The sequence below is a fragment of the Pseudophryne corroboree genome, chromosome 2, assembly GCF_028390025.1.
Source record: "Pseudophryne corroboree isolate aPseCor3 chromosome 2, aPseCor3.hap2, whole genome shotgun sequence".
NCBI lineage: Eukaryota > Metazoa > Chordata > Amphibia > Anura > Myobatrachidae > Pseudophryne > Pseudophryne corroboree.
The window spans coordinates 683,915,705-683,937,829 of record NC_086445.1 but is presented as its reverse complement, the minus strand read 5'-3'; the positions used below and the strand labels follow the sequence as shown (position 1 = coordinate 683,937,829).

The window sequence follows — 22,125 nt, the reverse complement described above, 5'->3', positions numbered from 1 at the left end:
CCCATCCCATCCCCCTCAATTACTTCTTTCCCCCTTCTCATTCTTCTCCATTTCCTCCTATAAGATGGACTTGCCCCAAGAGACTGTGATCCGGATTTTTCTGTTGACCATGATGTTGACCAGAGCAGTCTGTTCCGGCGAGAGTACCATGGAGGTCGAGAGAGGTTCTGGAATGGGTTCTGATGACAGAGATGGAGGCGTAGATTTCCAAGAACAACATAATCACCGAGTAAAGGCGAGTATCAGAAAACGATCTGGTAGCATTGACAATAGAAAAAATTGTGAAGGATTGTTAGCTGAAGAGAACTGTATCTGTAGACTCTGTGACAGTGTAGTTGAGGATGGGTGTATCAAGAAATGCCAATCCAGTTTTAATATCCACATGGACCGGCATCCATTGAGTGACTATCACTCCTTAGTGGGTAAAGTGTTAAATCAGACAGATTGTTGGGTATGCTCTCAAGTACCTCAAGGCCATAGCAAATCAGGATTAGTGCCCTTCCCGTTAACTATAGGGGAGGTACTTGAGCTAAGTGGTGGGAGGCCGGTGGACAGGAGGTTTAATATCTCCAGTCCTCCTAGTTTGAAGCTCCACCAATATCATGTGGATAGATCCCTAGTATGTTTTAACATTTCCAATCCCCGAAAGCCGGGAAATTGGAAAGTGTCATGGAATAACCAAACCATGACCTTTTCATACAGAGCCGATAGAATGCCAGCAGATACAGAACTTATACGCCACATAGCCGGTAGTGGAAAATATTTCCGATATAGGTATACCCTAGGAAGTAGGACCATGAGAGTTGGAGAGGTATCACCAGGATACTGTGCACATATCATACAAACTGATACGTGTACTAAACAGATGGGAGAATTAGGGTTAGGAGATTTCATATGGAAAATGTGTAATATGGTAATGTCCTACTCCGTCCCATATGTTCTCCCCGATGATGCATATTTCATATGCGGGAGGAAGGCGTATGAGTGGCTTGCCCCAAACTCAGAAGGGTTATGTTACATTGGAAAAGTACTGCCTGAGGTAATGACCGTATCCCACACTAAAATGAAGGATATTCACCGCAGTGCCCAAGCTCCTTATACTCACACTCATTACGAACACATCGTTAAACGGCACCTGATAGAAAGAACAGAGCATCCGGCCTCTGACCTGATCAATGAATCCACCGGGATTCAATTCCTAATCGCGTTAGATATCACTCGTACCGCCAGAGGAGTGATAAATTATAAATACATATCTGCGCTTGCAAATTTATTAGACTATCACTGAAATGTATGATGACACATTCAGGTATACTGGAAGGGAGCTCCAAGCTTATAAAACAGAACTGGTTCAGCATAGGATGATTCTCAATTATCTCACAGCTGTGACGGGTGGGTATTGTGTTACCCTAGCGACTCAGTATGGAATAAAGTGCTGCACATATATTACAAACAGCACCGAGGACCCGGTCGAGGTCATAGACAAAAAGATGGACGACATTTTGCAATTAAAATGGGAGTTCCGAAGGAAACACAATCTCACCCTTGCCGCTGTGGGTAATGAGCTGACCAGTTGGGTGTCATGGTTGAACCCGCGAAATTGGTTCTCTGGTTTAGGAGAATGGACCCAAGGTATTATCATGGATGTAGGGAAATTCCTTTTGTGTATTCTGGGTGTCATCATATTGGTCGGTCTGATATTTAGATGCGTTTGGGTTTTAACAAAGTGTAAACGTAGCGCCCGAGTGATGAGTTTTAGGAGTGAAGATACTGTAATAACAACGACTGATTTGGTTTATGACCCAACAATAGAGACAATGTTGTGATGAAAATGTGATTCCACGGTCCGTTTCTTTCACCCGTTTCTCCTTTGTTTTCCTCCAAGGTACAAAGACATCCGCTTGGAAGAAGAATTTGACAACCTTCTACACAGACAACTGATGGACTATGCCATAGACCCCCATATCCCTAATACTTTAAATTTTACGCTAGCCCAACACTTTTTGTAAGTCTATGGACATTGATAAAGCTTTGCTTGCGTTTATTGGCAAAAGCACAAAGAGACTACAGTCAACATGTACATCGAGACTAGACACAAGACAAGACCTCAATCGGCAAATGTATATTAAACTCTCATAGATTATCACTGCATTTACCATAATTGTTCTTTATCTTCATCTCTACAACCTTCAGGTAATAACACACATAGTCGATAGGGAATATAGGCACAGATATCAGCTCTTACATATTCCCCCATTCATGTATCATCAACTAAAATGTGCTCCCCCATTTTGTTGCAACCAAAAGCCGAAGAGAGCTCGGTAAAGTTTGACAGCCCGTCCACAGACCCGTACCACGGGGTAAGAAGGAATTCAAATGTATACTTCGCAATACCTCGAAGCTTGATTTAAAACACGTACGGCACGATGATACATGACCCCCCAAACATGGATTCATACACACATGCTTCTGCTATCTCACTAGGTCATACCTTTTTCCTACCTTCTCCTCTCCTCCCCTACCCAATCATAGAAATGTATTATACATGACATATATTTTTCTCTTTTTGAACTGTTTTAGGAAGTGGCAGTTATTGGTGACTGCCAAAGGGTGGACTGTCAAAGTCAGAAAAATATCACGCTACACATTGCCATATCTGCACCTCATGCGTGTCCCCGCTGCGCGTGCATGAGCTCTCCCGTGCGTGCGCATACTCGCTGTTGCGTGCACCCGCGAGCGCACGGTATGCGCATTTACGGTAGAGTTTGTATGCGTCTAGCGTGCGACTCAATCGTAACATATTTTAACCATATAATGTATTTTGTAGATTATGGTCCCTTTGATAGAATCTGAAAGTTTAGTTAATATAGCATGTTCATAGACAAAGAGATCCCTCTTTGTTTGATACGAAGGGTCAGACAGGGGTTATACAGTGGTGTTTAGTATCCATCGGAAGAGTACTTAATTAGCAATATTCCGGTGTTGGTTTGATGCGGATTAATCGCTCGTGCGAATAGTTATGGACATAAGAAGTTTATGAACATTTACTGTATTTGCACTTTATTACCCATGCGGCGGGAAACCCAGTTTCCCACCCACCTGAGCAGTTTGAAATAGTCACAGCCCACCTGTATGAACCAACCTATGACCTTTTGTTATAATGCGAAGACGAATTCCTGTGTCCAATGAACAATAAGAATATAGAGACCATTGTACTGTATTGTGTGCAGTGTATATAAGGGTCACCGTCCCCAGACCGGCCAGTACTCTCTCTCTTCAACAGTTATCGCTGATAATTGGAGGACTGGATTCCGGTTGCGCCTGCGAGTGTTCCCCGTATGGTATGTTTCTCTGTTGCCACTTTGTTACCCGTATAATGTTAGCCATTCACACTTAGTCTATGTATTTGTAATTGCGATTATTCTCAATTGTGTATACTTCTGTCTAGTTATTCTGTTAGAATTATATGTTAGTTTGTAGTGTATGACTTGTAAACGGTTTTTCCCCTTTTCGATATAACTTAAAGCTTGTTAGTAAAGGTGTCGGATCCTTAGCACGGTATTGTGTGTTCATTATATTGCAGAGGGTAATAGGAGCGTCTCTATCGCTCAAACAGCCTTAGTGTAAACAAGGTTAAGCAGCGTTATATCGCTACAGTGTTTCAGTACAAAGTCTACAGTATAAGAATATTCTTTCTGTGTGTTACATTCAAGGTCTACTGATTGTTATCTTGTGAGCGTCTGCGCCGCTCGTGATCTCCTCGTGGTCTCGAGCGTCCGCTACGCTGATAGCGTAGCATTACGGTAGTCGCTCACCTATAGTGTGCCCGATACCAACAGCGTATTCTCGCGAGCGTTTGTGACGCTCGAGCGGCTCGCTCCCGATACAGCGTCCGCTACGCTAAGGGCGTACCCTTACGGTACCTCGTGCGCCAATTGCATACTGTGTCTCTTAACCTCTTTATAGTGTGTTATATAGGATAAATATTAGGCTTTATCAATATATATATATATATATATATATATATATATAAAACGAGCACAAAGGACTGCGGCACTCAGAGGCTTAATGCAAAATTCTTAGTGTATTAAAAATAACACCTGATATCCAACGTTTCGGGGTTGGCACACCCCTTTGTCAAGGAGAAACAGCAATGAAGTGCAAGAGAAGAAACTTACCTAAATACCCAGGAGAAGCCCGCCGTGTGAGAAGCGCCGCCCAGGGCTCCGTCCTCGGAGCCCAGGTCCGGCGCGCACCATGCGCGTCATTGATGACAGGAGGCCGGGTTGTCAAGGTAACCTAGACGCCCGGCGTTCCTGTCAGCTGCCGCTGAGAAAACAAAACAGAGTGATGACAGAACCACCCGTGCTGGGAGACCCGGAAAACAAAAGGAGGAGATCATGCAGGAGAAACAAGCAATGAGATATCCTGCACGTCAGTCATAGATCTGGTGGCACTTTATAATGAAAGCCGCAGCGTGTGACCAAGGGAAATGTGTTGGGGCCATATCTCCAAATAATGGACCCCTGGGTTAAACGTAGGTGCTGTTGAAAGGATGAATGTGATCCTACAGTGATGGTGTGTGCTAAAGTCGAGTCGCAGGCATGTCTCCCGTGTCAAAAATGGCACACGGTAGATATAAATGTCGGCGATGAATGACTGGTGTGTGTTAATAAAAATGGTGACGACAATAAAAATTTTTTTTTAACTAAGGATCCACAGCATTGATTAAATGCCAGGAAACTGGGGTGAAAAAAGCGTCCACATGAAAAGTGATGTAAACATAAACTAGGAAATTGAATGGTACGACATATGGTCCATGCTGAGAGCTGGTTACAAATGCTGGTGCTACACTGCTCTGACGGCAGGAGATCTCATTGCAAGAGGTGTCAAATTAATGACTAATGCACAGTAAGAGGAATACAATAGTGGTAAACTATAAATATAAGAAAATGCAACACATCCCATTTGGGGAAAGTCAATGAACGCCATCATGGCGAAGGAGCAGCTGGTCCTAAGCAGGAGCACCCTCAAAGGAAAACATTCCACGGCATAATTTCGTTGAGACCGTGGGGGTTAATGGTGTTCAACCGGTAAATCCATCTAGCTTCTAGCTTCAACAGGTATGCGAATCCGCGTGATGGAATTTCATGACCCCAACCATAACTTATCCAGATCGGAGAAGGCAGCTCTGAAAAATCTCAGCCGATATGAGGACGTTGTCATCCACCCCGCCGACAAGGGGGGCGGGGTTGTGGTCCTAGACCTGTCATACTACAAGCAAGACATCTACAAACAATTGTCGGATGAAGCGACATATGAGATATTACCGTCGGATCCCACCTCTGTGTATAAGAGAGAGGTAGACGAGCTTTTGAACGAGGCCCAAGCTACGAGCACGATCTCTCCAAAATTATGCATGGCGTTAAAACAAAGCCACCCGGTAGTCCCGGTGTTCTTCACGGTCCCCAAAGTTCATAAAAACCAGGAGCTTCCCCCAGGTCGACCTATCTCTATATTTCAGCCCATCTCGGTGTTCTTAGATGCCATACTTCAACCGCTGGTATCCAAACATCATAGATACATCAAAGATACCACCAGCTTTCTCAACAGGCTGGAGTCGGTAGGGCACATCCCGGCAGGATCCCTTCTCTGTGTGGTGGACGTGTGTAGTTTATACACGAGCATCCCGCACAGGGAGGGATTACAGGCGATAAAAGGGTTTCTAATTAAAGAGAGAATGGAGACCATCGATTTAGATCTGTTTATGCGATTACTGGAACTGACCCTTCTTAGGAATTACTTTTTGTTTAATGGACAGTTTTATCGCCAAAAAACCGGGTGCGCCATGGGGAGCAACGTCTCCCCGTCGGTAGCGAACATTTTCATGTTCCAAGAAGAAGAAGAGATTTTTTTCATTGTCCCAGAAACCGCTGCCAATATTCTCATGTACACCAGGTTCATAGACGACCTCTTCTTGATCTGTACAGGAACGGAACGTGAATTCCAGGATACCATGAATGCCATCAACTCCAGAGACTCACCCATCAAATATACATTTCAATCCAGCGACAGCTCGGTCAATTATCTGGACGTCAGAGTCACTTTAAAGGACAATGGTATCATCACGGGATTATTCACCAAACCAATCGACAAAAACACGTTCCTGAGGTCCAACAGCCATCATCCTAAATCCCTCAAGAGAGGGCTACTAAGGACCCAGATGATCAGAGCCAGCAGAATCATCAGCGACCGATCAACTGTAGAAGCAACACTGGATGACATGATCCAGAAATTTGTCGCGAGAGGATACAACTTGGACCAGTTAGTACAACAGAAGAAAGAGGTCTTGTTGATGCCAAGGAGGGATTTATTGTCGAGCCGCACTAGAACAAAGGAGGCATTAATCCCGTTTGTGAGCCGACACAATACAGTCAGTACGGTCTTGCCCAGGGCAGTGAGAGCCCTATGGCCGGTGGTTTCTACCGACGAGAGCCTCCAGGGTCTAGCCCACAAACGCCCTCTCATGTGTTTCACACGGGGCAAGAGCAAGTGGTCCATGCCGACATCACGGACTTCCACCCAGAGACCAAAGAATCCATGAGCTTCCTCAAACGGCTACCGGGTTGCTACAAGTGCCCCACGTGCTCATATATGATCACCGGCACGTCTTTCAAACACCCTCACTTAGACCGCACGTATAAGATCAACCACGTGCTGACGTGCACATCGACACACATAGTGTACATAATCAGTTGCCCCTGCAATTTGCTTTATGTGGGCAAATCGATTAGGTCACTAAGAGAAAGGATGGCCCTCCATCGGTCGGCCATCAAGCAGGCGACTAGTGGCAAGGGCTCCGACCAACCAGTGGCAAAGCACTTTTTGGAAAAAGGACACTCGTTGAACGATCTACGACAGATGGTGATTGACCACATCCCCAAAAACCGCAGAGGGGGAGACAGGGACGGACTCCTGTTGAAGCTAGAAGCTAGATGGATTTACCGGTTGAACACCATTAACCCCCACGGTCTCAACGAAATTATGCCGTGGAATGTTTTCCTTTGAGGGTGCTCCTGCTTAGGACCAGCTGCTCCTTCACCATGATGGCGTTCATTGACTTTCCCCAAATGGGATGTGTTGCATTTTCTTATATTTATAGTTTACCACTATTGTATTCCTCTTACTGTGCATTAGTCATCCATTTGACACCTCTTGCAATGAGATCTCCTGCCGTCAGAGCAGTGTAGCACCAGCATTTGTAACCAGCTCTCAGCATAAACCATATGTCGTACCATACAATTTCCTAGTTTATGTTTACATTACTTTTCATGTGGACGCTTTTTTCACCCCAGTTTCCTGGCATTTAATCAATGCTGTGGATCCTTAGTTAAAACAAATTTTTTATTGTCGTCACCATTTTTATTAACACACACCAGTCATTCATCGCCGACATTTATATCTACCGTGTGCCATTTTTGACACGGGAGACATGCCTGCGACTCGAGTTTAGCACACACCATCACTGTAGGATCACATTCATCCTTTCAACAGCACCTACGTTTAACCCAGGGGTCCATTATATGGAGATACGGCCCCAACACATTTCCCTTGGTCACACGCTGCGGCTTTCAATATAAAGTGCCACCAGATCTATGACTGACGTGCAGGATATCTCATTGCTTGTTTCCCCTGCATGATCTCCTCCTTTTGTTTTCCGGGTCTCCCAGCACGGGTGGTTCTGTCATCACTCTGTTTTGTTTTCTCAGCGGCAGCTGACAGGAACGCCGGGCGTCTAGGTTACCTTGACAACCCGGCCTCCTGTCATCAATGACGCGCATGGTGCGCGCCGGACCTGGGCTCCGAGGACGGAGCCCTGGGCGGCGCTTCTCACACGGCGGGCTTCTCCTGGGTATTTAGGCAAGTTTCTTCTCTTGCACTTCATTGCTGTTTCTCCTTGACAAAGGGGTGTGCCAACCCCGAAACGTTGGATATCAGGTGTTATTTTTAATACACTAAGAATTTTGCATTAAGCCTCTGAGTGCCGCAGTCCTTTGTGCTCGTTTTACATTACATGTTTTCTGGAGGCACCAGAGCGCCTGAGCTCACTAGGAGGAGTGCCGGTCCGCATACTGACGAGAGAGAGAGAGAGAGAGAGAGAGAGAGAGAGAGAGAGAGAGAGAGAGATAGATATATGTGTACCCATAACAAGATTCCCATACCGGTACTGACCTACTACAACCTACAGTTTAGACAAAATAGATGAAAAAGAACAGTCTATAAATGGGTCTTCAACCTGTGGCCCTCCAGCTGCTGTGAAACTACACATCCCAGCATGTGCTGCCACAGTTTTGCTATTAAGGGATGCTAAAACTGAGCAGGACATGCTGGGATGTGTAGTTCCACAACAGCTGTAGGGCCACAGGTTGAAGACCCATGGTCTAGTGCACAGGTTCTCAAACTCGGTCCTCAGGACCCCACACGGTGCATGTTTTGCAGGTCTCCTCACAAAATCACAAGTGAAATAATTAGCTCCACATATGGACCTTTTAAAAAATGTCAGTGAGTAATTAATACACCTGTGCACCTGCTGGGTTACCTGCAAAACATGCACTGTGTGGGGTCCTGAGGACCGAGTTTGAGAACCCCTGGTCTAGTGTATACCCAGAATAAGACTCAAGGTGAATAATACTAAGGGTGTCAGCTATGCATTATTCATTGTTCTGCTGCAGAAAGTGACATCCTTGGTATTATTCACCCTAAGCATCAGTGACTATCTGTTGGGCATGCATGTCATAAAATCACAGAAGAATGCCCTCTGTTTTTTTTTTTTGGGGGGGGGGGGGGGGCACTTATGGAAACTTTCGCCTTGCGCTCCACAAGGTCTAAAACTGGCCAAGATCTGCAGCTGCTCCTGCAGCTGCAGCTGTTCATAGGCTGAATGCTAGCCCTGGCCTACGCACCTACACTGGCACTGTTCTTGGTAGACAGCATGGGCCCTGACAGTTGGGCAACCCTTACATGCGTGGTCAGCACTATCTGTGCCGCTGTTCATAGAAAGGCAGCAGTAGCTTATGAATCCACTTCATAGCACTGCCGAGCAGGTTAGCCCCTCAGCAAGAGCAGTGTAAGCCGTGACCTGACATCATGACGACGCGTTGGGGCCAGGCATAGAGAGTGGAGCAGCAGCAGCACCGTCCAGGACTGAGGAGAAGGACGCCACAGCTATGAGAACTGGGGAGGTAGACAGTAACAGCGGCTAAGTGTTTTGATAAAAAGTTTCTATTAATAAATAGGTTCTATAAAAAAACAAAACACTTCAATATTCTCAATTATATAATTATATTGGTAGCTTGTTATTCCTTACAGTTTAAAATAACAAACCCTATATCCTACAGTTTGCTGCTTTAAACTCTGATAACATTGTACCAATATAAGGCCTAATTCAGACCTGCGACAACAGTGGTCGCATGCTGAAGCCCGGTGAGGTGTGCGCACATGCAGCAGCCGCACTTGTATGATCGCCTCTGCCTGATTGACAGACAGAGGTGATCGCGGGGTGTCGGCGGCATTTTTGCGGCGCAGGCGTGTCCGGACCATTTGCAGGGCAGGCCGTGGCGGCTGCGTGATGTCACACGCAGCCTCTGCGCCAAACACATGGCTAGGCTGCGTAGGCAGGGAGCTACTCGGCAGGAGCGAAAGCATCACTGCTGTGCGTTGCTTTCGCACGTCTGCGAGGGGGAGGGGGCAGGACCCGGGATGCGGGGTGGACTAGCCCTGTGCTGGGCGTCCCACCGCATGTCAGAGATTTTGATCGGAGATGTGCGCTTTTTCGCACATCTACGTTCAGGTCTGAATTAGGCTCATAATTACATAATTGAGAATATTAAAGTGTTGTTTTTTTTTTATAGAACCTTTTCCATTGCATCTCTCTCTCTCTCTCTCTCTCTCTCTCTCTCTCTCTCTCTCTCTCTCTCACACACACCAGTGCAGGAAGTAGTTACAGGATGGACAGTGAATATGTCGATCCCAGAATGTAGCTGCCGGCATCATGACAACATGCTACTTACAGCATGTTAGCCAGCTCAAGAGCACAACTTGAAACATCCTGCCTACCGAGCATGTTTACAGTTGTAATGCAGATCCATTTAAAATGCTCTAAGTGACGTTAAGCTTGCTCACATGCCAACGCCTGGGTTATGGCATTGACATAGTCAGAGTTGATCCCACGTACCCATCCCATGCAGCGGTCTCCCCTCTTTTCACATTCTTATGCTCTCCCACTTGCACTAACTGTAAAATAGTGCTAGACACACCCCTCTAGCAGTGTACACCCTAATAAAATGTGCACGCCAATGCTCATTCTGTACTTACTTGTGTATTACCAGTTATTTATATAGCACACACATATTCTGCAGTACTTTACAGAGAATATGTAGCCATTCACATCAATCCTTGCCCCAGTGGCGCTTACAGTCAACAGTATGTTCTCTAGCAGATGCACACACATAAACACTAGGGTTAATGCTTTTTTGTTGGGAGCCAATTAACCTAACAGCATTTTGTAGTGTGGCAGGAAACCAGTACCTGGAGGAAACTCGCGCAATTAACGGGAGAATTGATAAACTTCACATAGGGCCTAATTCAGACCTGATCGCTAGCAGCGAGTTTTGTACTGCTGCGATCATATAGTCGCCGCCTAGAGGGGGAGTGTATTTTAGCTGTGTAAGTGTGCGAATGCATGTGTAGCAGAGCTGTACAAACTGATTTTGTGCAGTCTCCGCGCAGCCCAGGACTTACTGAGCCGCTGCAATCACATCAGCATGTCTGGGACTGGAATTGATGTCAGGAACCCTCCCTGCAAACACTTGGACACACCTGCGTTTTTCCAGACACTCCCTGAAAACAGTCAGTTGACACCCACAAACGCCTTGTTCCTGTCAATCTCCTTGCGATCGCTCGTGCAAACGGATCCGTCGCACAAACCCTTCGCTGAGCAGCAATCCGCTTTGTACTTGTGCGACACGCCTGCGCATTGCGGTGTATACGCATGCGCAGTTTGGACCTGATCGCCCATTGTACGAAAACGCACAGCAGCGATCAGGTCTGAATTACCCCCATAGTTAGCCTAGGTACACACTATACAATTATCTGGCAAATAATCTGCCAGATCTGGCTGGTTGGAATGAAAATTTGGTAAAGGATGAGAGCAAATGGCAATCGATCATTTGCTCTCCGAAAACTGCAAAATGGACAAAAACAGTTGTTTATCCAAGTTGGTTAAATTTGTGTTTAACCAATTTGTATGAACGACAGGTTTTGTTAGTTTTCCAGTGTTTGGGAGCAAATGGTAGATTGTCATTTGCTCTCATGCATTACCAGATTTTCATTACAACCAGCCAGATGTGGCAGATTGTCTGCCAGATAATTGTATAGTGTGTACCTAGATTACAAGGGCCATGGTGGGAATCACACCCAAGCAGGGATGTAGACAGTACTTTATGTGGCTTATAGCAACATTTTGAAGGAGCCACTGTCCTAGTGATTCTAGAGAGACACCTCTTCATATTTTATAACATTAAAATTTCCTCCAGTTCATTTTATACCACATTTAAATGAGAATGTTCGGGGCATAACTAGATACATTGTAGGCCCCAAGGCAAAAGTTTGTTAGGTCCTCTATGTATCTGCCAATGGTGAAACATTTATATACCATATGTAACTGTGACAGAGATGGTGGGCCCCTCTCCGCTCTGGGCCCCATAGCAGCTGTACTCCCTGCACCTACGGTAGCTACGCCCTTGCACCCAAGACCTCAGTACTGTGAGACAGCAATGCTGACCATTACACCATCTGTGCTTGATCTCATCCTTTATTTTCATGCCCTATCCTCCTATCCCCACACACTGTATTCCTACCTACAGGGCATTCTCACATTCTCTTGTAGTCTGTTTGTTTGTTTTATTTTAATTTGTAATCTTTAGTGGTTCATGTTTACATTCATATGTAACATTGTGATTTATTTTCATTGAGCAATAAAAAGAAAAGCAATCCTTATTAATACATCCTCATTAGTGCTGTGGTGTAATGCACGCTCTTATTGGACTCACCTTGTTCATCCCTCTGCGTTTGCTTGAACAGTGCAAATTTCAGGGGCTCATCCACCACCTGGAACTTCTGCAGAAGGCCCCTGATGACCTCACTGGCAGTTGTCACACTGCTTATGTGCAGCTGTTGCACAGCATCTAGCGGCAGGTAGAAGGAGGTCTGCTTCTCTGCTGGCTTATTAGGTGACGCCTGCTCTATGGTGTAAATGGATAGTGTCTGAGAAGTGTCTGTTACCGTGACTGGACGTTGAAGCTTCAGGTGAACCTTAATGAATCCGGTAAAGGTGCCATCATCTGCCTGGCCATTGCAAGAAAAAACACAAGATAAATTGTAACAGTTTAAATAGGATTTTAATTACATGCCGGTAAATCCTTTTCTCGTAGTCCGTAGAGGATGCTGGGGTCCGTTTTAGTACCATGGGGTATAGATGGTTCCGCAGGAGCCTTTGGCACTTTAAGACTTTTTAACAGTGTGAACTGGCTCCTCCCTCTATGCCCCTCCTCCAGACCTCAGTATAGGAACTGTGCCCGAGGAGACGGACATTTTCGAGAGAGGAATTACTATTAACTTGTGGCGAGATTCACACCAGCTCACACCATCCATAAACAACATGTCGGCTAACATGGCCTTTAACATAAGTCATGCCAACCAGCATGTAAAACGCAACAGCTGTCAAGATCTGAACACATGTGTGCAAAAAGATAAATGTAATCATCAGGAAAAATGAACACTGGGCGGGCGCCCAGCATCCTCTACGGACTACGAGAAAAGGATTTACCGGCAGGTAATTAAAATCCTATTTTCTCTTACGTCCTAGAGGATACTGAGGTCCATTTTAGTACCATGGGGATGTACCAAAGCTCCCAGTACGGGCGGAAAAGTGCTAATGTTCCTGCAGAACTGACTGACCAAATTTTAGGTCGTCAGCAGCCAAGGTGTCAAACTTATAAAACTTAGCAAACGTGTTTGCACCTGACCAAGTAGCAGCTCGGCAGTTTTGCAAAGCCGAGACACCCAGGTCAGCCGCCCAGGAAGAACCCACTTTCCTTGTAGAGTGGGCTTTTACCGAAGTCGGTAACGGTAATCCTACCGTGGAATGAGCGTGCTGAATGGTACCCCTGATCCAGCGCGCAATAGTCTGCTTAGAAGCAGGACCCCGAATCTTGTTGGGGTCATAGAGGACAAACAAAGATTCTGTTTTCCTTATCCGAGCCGTTCTTGCAACATAAGTCCTCAACGCGCTGACGACATCTAAGGACTTTGAAACGGCTGAGGTGTCAGAAGCCACTGGCTCCACCACTGATTGGTTGATATGGAAAGAAGACACAACCTTCGGAAGAAAGTGCTGACGTGTTCTCAGTTCAGCCCTATCTTCATGAAATATTAAATAAGGACTCTTGTGTGACAGAGCTCCCAACTCAGACACTCATCTGCCTGAGGCCAAGGTCAACAGCATGACCACTTTCCAAGTGAGAAACTTTAACTCCACCTCAAACCAGTCCAATTTTAAGGAACTGCAACACCACATAAAGATCCCATGGCGCCGCAGGAAGCACAAAGGGAGGTTGGATGCGCAGAACCCCCTAACTGGTCTTCCCAAAACGAGACTCTCACCACTACAATCCATTCTGAATGCAGCGGCGAGGCTTATCTTCCTCGCTAGACGTTCATCGTCTGCAGATCCACTCTCAGTCCCTCCATTGGTTACCTATACTCTACCGCATTCAATATAAAATACTTTTACTCACACACAAGGCCATGAACCAAACTACACCAACGTACCTCACTTCGCTTATCTCAAAATATCTCCCAACCCGACCTCATCGCTCTTCACAAGACCTGCGTCTCTCATCCACACTCATTACTCGCTCCCAGTCACGATTGCAGGACTTTCATCGGGCTGCACCCACTCTGTGGAATTCCCTACCACACACAATAAGACGCTCCTCTAGTCTCCAAACCTTCAAGCGTTCCCTGAAAACTCACCTCTTTAGGCAAGCATATCAAATTCCAGAACCGCCCACATAACTTTCATAAACCTTCTTATCAAATTGCATCCACTCTGTACAGTCCACACATATCCTCACATGTCTTCTCATTCTTCACTTTCCCATCCTCTCAAACCCGGTTCATCATTGCTGTATGACCAAATCATACAGCCCTCCAAGAACCTTTGCAATCTGGCGAACAACTATGCAATAGATAGCACCTTTCCTTGTGTACACATGCCTATTTCCCTATAGATTGTAAGCTTGCGAGCAGGGCCTTCCTACCTCTGACTGTTTATCACCCAGTTTGTTATTGTTATTTGAAATTGTAAAGCGTAACAGAATTTGCTGCGCTATATAAGAAACTGTTAATAAATAAATAATGAACGTCTGGACCTCAGGAAGAGAAGCCAACTGTTTCTGAAAGAAAACTGACAAGGCCGAAATCTGAACCTTGATAGATCCTAATCTCAATCCAGCAACCACACCTGCCTGTAGAAATAGGAGAAGTCGTCCTAATTGAAACTCCACCGCAGGAGACTTCTTGGATTCACACCAAGATACATATTTGCTACAAATACGATGGTAATGTTTGGATGTTACCCCTTTCCTGGCCAGAATAAGTGTGGAAATGACTTCATTGGGAATACCCTTACGGACTAGGATCTGGCGCTCAACAGCCATGCCCTCAAACGCAGCCGCGGTAAATCCTGATAAACTAACGGTCCCTGCTGAAGCAGGTCCTCGCGAAGAGGAAGAGGCCGAGGATCTTCCAGTAATAACTCTTGGAGATCTGGATACCAGGTCCTCCTTGGCCAGTCTGGAGCAATGAGGATTGCTTGAACTCTTGTTCCTCTGATGATCTTGAGAACCTTTGGATTAAGTGGAAGTGGAGGGAACAGATACACCGACTGAAACACCCACTGGGTCACCAGTGTATCCACTGCTATTGCTTGTGGGTCTCTCGACATGGAACAATATTTCTGACTCTTCTTGTTGAGGCGTGATGCCATCATGTCCACTTGAGGAACACCCCAACGAATTGTTACCTCCGCAAAGACTTCTGGGTGGAGACCCCATTCTCCTGGATGGAGATCGTGTCTGCTGAGGAAGTCTGCTTCCCAGTTGTCCACTCCCGGTATGAAAATTGCAGACAGAGCTTTTGCATGTCTTTCTGCCCAGAGGAGTATCTTTGTCACCTCTGCCATTGCCGCCCTGCTTTTTGTTCCACCCTGGCGGTTTATGTAAGCTATTGCCGTTACATTGTCTGACTGGATCTGTGTGGGACGACCTTGAAGAAGGTGTGCCGCTTGATGGAGGCTGTTGCACACAGCTCTCAATTCCAGAATGTTTATGTGAAGGCGAGTTTCTTGACTTGACCATCTTACTTGGAAGCTTTTGCCTTGCGTGACTGCTCCCCATCCTCGGAGACTTGCATCCGTGGTCACCAGGATCCAGGCCTGAATCCCGAACCTGCGTCCCTCCAGGAGGTGAGAAATTTGTAACCCCCACAGGAGCGAAATTCTGGCTTTCGCTGATACGATTATCCTTTGATGCATGTGGAGATGCGACCAGGACCACTTGTCCAGTAGGTCCCATTGGAACACCCTGAAATGGAATCGGCCATATTGTAGCGCCTCGTAAGCTGCTACCATTTTTCCCAACAGGCGAATGCACTGATGAATTGATACTGTTCTTGGTCTCAAAAGTTGTTTGACCATGCTCTGGATCTCCTGAGCCTTTTCCACTGGTAAATATACTCTCTGTACCTCGGTCTCCAGTTTCATTCCCAAAAATGATAATCTCATTGTCGGTTCCAACTGAGATTTTGGAAAGTTGATGATCCAACCGTGCTGTTGAAGCACCTTCAGGGATAATGCTATGTTCTGGAGAAGCTTGTCCCTGGATCTCGCTTTTATGAGGAGATCGTCCAAGTATGTAATTATGTTGACTCCTTGTTTGCGAAGGAGAACCATCATCTCCACCATCACCTTGGTGAATATTCTCAGAGCCGTGTAGAGCCTGAACGGTAATGTCTGGAATTGGTAGTGGCAATCCTGAACCGCAATCCTCAGGTATGCTTGACGTGGAGGGTAAATGGGGACATGCAAGTAAGCATCCTTGATGTCCACTGACACCAGAAATTCTTTTTCTTCCAATCTGGAAATCGCCGCCTTCAATGATTCCATCTTGAATTTGAACCTTTTCAAAATAAGATTTTACTCACCGGTAAATCTATTTCTCGTAGTCCGTAGTGGATGCTGGGAACTCCGTAAGGACCATGGGGAATAGACGGGCTCCGCAGGAGACTGGGCACTCTAAAAGAAAGATTAGGTACTATCTGGTGTGCACTGGCTCCTCCCACTATGACCCTCCTCCAGACCTCAGGATACTGTGCCCGGAAGAGCTGACACAATAAGGAAGGATTTTGAATCCCGGGTAAGACTCATACCAGCCACACCAATCACACCGTATAACTCGTGATACTATACCCAGTTAACAGCATGAAATATAACTGAGCCTCTCAACAGATGGCTCAACAATAACCCTTAGTTAGGCAATAACTATATACAAGTATTGCAGACAATCCGTACTTGGGATGGGCGCCCAGCATCCACTACGGACTACGAGAAATAGATTTACCGGTGAGTAAAATCTTATTTTCTCTGACGTCCTAGTGGATGCTGGGAACTCCGTAAGGACCATGGGGATTATACCAAAGCTCCCAAACGGGCGGGAGAGTGCGGATGACTCTGCAGCACCGAATGAGAGAACTCAAGGTCCTCCTCAGCCAGGGTATCAAATTTGTAGAATTTAGCAAACGTGTTTGCCCCTGACCAAGTTGCAGCTCGGCAAAGTTGTAAAGCCGAGACCCCTCGGGCAGCCGCCCAAGATGAGCCCACTTTCCTCGTGGAATGGGCTTTTACTGATTTAGGATGCGGCAATCCAGCCGCAGAATGCGCCAGTTGAATTGTGCTACAAATTCAGCAAGCAATAGTCTGCTTAGAAGCAGGAGCACCTATTTTGTTGGGTGCATACAGGATAAAAAGCGAGTCAGTTTTCCTGACTCCAGCCGTCCTGGAATATAATTTTTTAAGGCCCTGACTACGTCCAGTAACTTGGAATCTTCCAAGTCCCTAGTAGCCGCAGGCACTACAATTGGTTGGTTCAAGTGAAAAGCTGATACCACCTTAGGGAGAAACTGGGGACGAGTCCTCAATTCTGCCCTATCCATATGGAAAATCAGATAAGGGCTTTTACATGACAAGGCCGCCAATTCTGACACACGCCTGGCCGAAGCCAAGGCCAATAACATGACCACTTTCCACGTGAGATATTTCAAATCCACAGTTTTAAGTGGCTCAAACCAATGTGATTTTAGGAAACTCAACACCACGTTGAGATCCCAAGGTGCCACAGGAGGCACAAAAGGGGGCTGACTATGTAGCACTCCCTTTACAAATGTCTGAACTTCAGGCAGTGAAGCCAGTTCTTTCTGGAAGAAAATCGACAGAGCCGAAATCTGGACCTTAATGGAACCCAATTTTAGGCCCATAGTCACTCCCGACTGTAGGAAGTGCAGAAAACGACCCAGCTGAAATTCCTCTGTTGGGGCCTTCCTGGCCTCACACCACGCAACATATTTTCGCCAAATACGGTGATAATGGTTTGCGGTTACTTCTTTCCTGGCTTTTATCAGCGTAGGAATGACTTCCTCCGGAATGCCCTTTTCCTTTAGGATCCGGAATTCAACCGCCATGCCGTCAAACGCAGCCGCGGTAAGTCTTGGAACAGACAGGGCCCCTGCTGTAGCAGATCCTGTCTGAGCGGTAGAGGCCATGGGTCCTCTGATATCATTTCTTGAAGTTCTGGGTACCAAGCTCTTCTTGGCCAATCCGGAACCACGAGTATCGTTCTTACTCCTCGTTTTCTTATTATTCTCAGTGATTATGTATTCCCTCCTCTGAGAGGCAGAGGAGGGAATACATAAACCGACTGGTACACGCACGGTGTCACTAGAGCGTCCACAGCTATTGCCTGAGGGTCCCTTGACCTGGCGCAATATCTAGTTTTTTGTTTAGGCGGGACGCCATCATGTCCACCTGTGGCCTTTCCCAACGGTTTACCAACAGTTGGAAGACTTCTGGATGAAGTCCCCACTCTCCCGGGTGTAGGTCGTGTCTGCTGAGGAAGTCTGCTTCCCAGTTGTCCACTCCCGGAATGAACACTGCTGACAGTGCTAAGACGTGATTTTCCGCCCATCGGAGAATCCTTGTGGCTTCTGCCATCGCCATCCTGCTTCTTGTGCCGCCCTGTCGGTTAACATGGGCGACTGCCGTGATGTTGTCTGATTGGATCAGTACCGGCTGGTTTTGAAGCAGAGGCCTTGCCAGACTTAGGGCATTGTAAATGGCCCTCAGTTCCAGAATATTTATGTGTAGGGACGACTCCTGACTTGACCAAAGTCCTTGGAAATTTCTTCCCTGTGTGACTGCCCCCCAGCCTCGAAGGCTGGCAACCGTGGTTACCAGGACCCAGTCCTGTATGCCGAATCTGTGGCCCTCTTGAAGATGAGCACTCTGCAGCCACCACAGTAGAGATACCCTGGTCCTTGGAGACAGGGTTATCAGCCGATGCATCTGAAGATGCGATCCCGACCACTTGTCCAAGAGGTCCCACTGAAAGGTTCTTGCATGGAACCTGCCGATTGGAATTGCTTCGTAAGAAGCTACCATTTTTCCCAGGACTCGTGTGCAGTGATGCACCGATACCTGTTTTGGTTTCAGGAGGTCTCTGACTAGAGATGACAGCTCCTTGGCTTTCTCCTGCGGGAGAAACACTTTTTTCTGTTCTGTGTCCAGAACCATCCCCAGGAACAGTAGGCGTGTGGTAGGAACCAGCTGTGACTTTGGAATGTTTAGAATCCATCTGTGCTGTTGTAGCACTTCCCGAGATAGTGCTACTCCGACCAACAACTGCTCCTTGGACCTCTCCTTTATAAGGAGATCGTCCAAGTACGGGATAATTAAAACTCCCTTTTTTCGAAGGAGTATCATCATTTCTGCCATTACCTTAGTAAAGACACTCGGTGCCGTGGACAGTCCAAACGGCAGTGTTTGGAATTGGTAATGGCAATCCTGTACCACAAATCTGAGGTACTCCTGGTGAGGATGGTAAATGGGGACATGTAGGTAAGCATCCTTGATGTCCAGGGATACCATGTAATCCCCCTCCTCCAGGCTTGCAATAACCGCCCTGAGCGATTCCATCTTGAACTTGAATTTTTTTATGTATGTGTTCAAGGATTTCAAATTTAAAATGGGTCTCACCGAACCGTCCGGTTTCGGTACCACAAAAAGTGTGGAATAGTAACCCCGTCCTTGTTGAAGTAGGGGCACCTTGACTATCACCTGCTGGGAATACAGCTTGTGAATTGCCTCTAGCACAGCCTCCCTGCCTGAGGGAGTTGTCGGCAAGGCAGATTTGAGGAAACGGCGGGGGGGAGACGCCTCGAATTCCAGCTTGTACCCCTGAGATACTACTTGAAGGATCCAGGGATCCACCTGTGAGCGAGCCCACTGATCGCTGAAATTTTTGAGGTGGCCTGTGGAGCCCCCGTGTCATGCGGTGGACTCAGAGGAAGCGGGGGAAGAATTTTGATTCTGGGAACTGGCTGACTGGTGCAGCTTTTTCCCTCTTCCCTCGTCTCTGTGCAGAAAGGAAGCGCCTTTGACCCGCTTGCTTTTCTGAAGCCGAAAGGACTGTACCTGATAATACAGTGCTTTCTTAGGCTGTGAGGAAACCTGAGATAAAAAATTTTCTTCCCAGCTGTTGCTGTGGATACGAGGTCCCAGAGACCATCCCCAAACAATTCCTCACCCTTATAAGGCAGAATCTCTATGTGCCTTTAAAGTCAGCATCACCTGTCCAGTGTCGGGTCTCTAATACCCTCCTGACAGAATGGACATTGCATTAATTCTGGATGCCAGCCGGCAAAATATCTCTGTGCATCCCTCATATATAAGACGACGTCTTTAATATGCTCTTATGTTCGCAAAATAGTATCCCTGTTTGACAGGGTCACAGACCACGCTGCAGCAGCACTATCTGCAGGTCTCAGTCTAGTACCTGAGTGTGTAAATACAGACTTCAGGATAGCCTCCTGCTTTTTATCAGCAGGTACCTTCAAAGTGGCCGTATCCTAAGACGGCAGTGCCACCTTTTTTGACAAACGTGTGAGCGCCTTATCCACCCTAGGGGATATCTCCCAGCGTAACTTATCCTCTGGCGGGAAAGGGTACGCCATCAGTAACTTTTTAGAAATTACCCACGCTTTTTCACACACTTCATTCACTCATTTGATGGGGGAACAAAACACTGCCTGCTTTTTCTCCCCAAACATAAAACCCTTTTTTAGTGGTACTTGGGTTAATGTCAGAAATGTGTAACACATTTTTTATTGCCGGGATCATGTAACGGATGTTCCTAGTGGATTTTGTATATGTCTCAACCTCGTCGACACTGGAGTCAGACTCCGTGTCGTCATCTGAGAGCGGGCGTTTTTGAGCCCCTGATGGCCTTTGAGACGCCTGGGCAGGCGCGGGCTGAGAAGCCGGCTGTCCCACAGCTGTTACGTCATCCAGCCTTTTATGTAAGGAGTTGACACCGTCGGTTTATACCTTCCACCTATCCATCCACTCTGGTGTCGGCCCCACAGAGGACGACATCACATTTATCGGCATCTGCTCTGCCACCACATAAGCCTCCTCATCAAACGTGTCAACACAGCCGTACCGACACACCGCACACACACAGGGAATGCTCTGACTGAGGACAGGACCCCACAAAGCCCTTTGGGGAGACAGAGAGAGAGTATGCCAGCACACACCAGAGCGCTATATAATGTAGGGATTAACACTATATTGAGTGAATTTTTCCCAATAGCTGCTTGTATATACCATATTGCGCCTAAATTTAGTGCCCCCCCTCTCTTTTTAACCCTTTGAGCCTGAAAACTACAGGGGAGAGCCTGGGGAGCTGTCTTCCAGCTGCACTGTGAAGAGAAAATGGCGCCAGTGTGCTGAGGGAGAAAGCTCCGCCCCTTTTTCGCGGACTTTTCTCCCGCTTTTTTATGGATTCTGGCAGGGGTATTTATCACATATATAGCCTCTGGGGCTATATATTGTGATTAATTTGCCAGCCAAGGTGTTTTTATTGCTGCTCAGGGTGCCCCCCCCAGCGCCCTGCACCCATCAGTGACCGGAGTGTGAGGTGTACATGAGGAGCAATCGCGCACAGCTGCAGTGCTGTGCGCTACCTTGGTGAAGACTGAAGTCTTCTGCCGCCGATTTTCCGGACCATCTTCGTGCTTCTGGCTCTGTAAGGGGGACGGCGGCGCGGCTCCGGGAACGAACACCAAGGACGGGTCCTGCGGTCGATCCCTCTGGAGCTAATGGTGTCCAGTAGCCTAAGAAGCCCAAGCTAGCTGCAAGCAGGTAGGTTCGCTTCTTCTCCCCTTAGTCCCTCGATGCAGTGAGCCTGTTGCCAGCAGGTCTCACTGTAAAATAAAAAACCTAAAATAAACTTTCTTTCTAGGAGCTCAGGAGAGCCCCTAGTGTGCATCCAGCTCGGCCGGGCACAGAAATCTAACTGAGGTCTGGAGGAGGGTCATAGTGGGAGGAGCCAGTGCACACCAGATAGTACCTAATCTTTCTTTTAGAGTGCCCAGTCTCCTGCGGAGCCCGTCTATTCCCCATGGTCCTTACGGAGTTCCCAGCATCCACTAGGACGTCAGAGAAATAAAGATTCAGAGATTTTAGGTTTACCACAAACAGGCTTGAATAAAAGCCCTGGTTCCTTTGTTCGGCAGGAACCAAGGAAATGACTTTGTCTTGACATAATTTGTGTATTGCATTCAGGACATTTGTGCTGTCCTGAGCAGAAACTGGCAAGGCTGATTTGAAAAATCGGCATGGGGGGGGAAGGTCTTGAAATCCCAACCTGTAACCTTGGGATACTATCTGTAATA

The 22,125-nt window shown here is 46.8% G+C and overlaps 1 protein-coding gene across 4 annotated transcripts in view; it reads right to left on the bottom strand.

Annotated features, from left to right (window-relative positions):
- Nucleotides 1–22,125, bottom strand: part of RASSF5 (Ras association domain family member 5) — a 301,503-nt gene that overhangs the window by 42,903 nt on the left and 236,475 nt on the right. For all 4 annotated transcript variants that reach the window (XM_063955167.1, XM_063955166.1, XM_063955169.1 and 1 more), the window contains one exon: nucleotides 12,111–12,405. In XM_063955167.1, coding sequence (XP_063811237.1) covers nucleotides 12,111–12,405 — 295 coding nt within the window. The remainder of the gene's footprint in view (nucleotides 1–12,110; nucleotides 12,406–22,125) is intronic.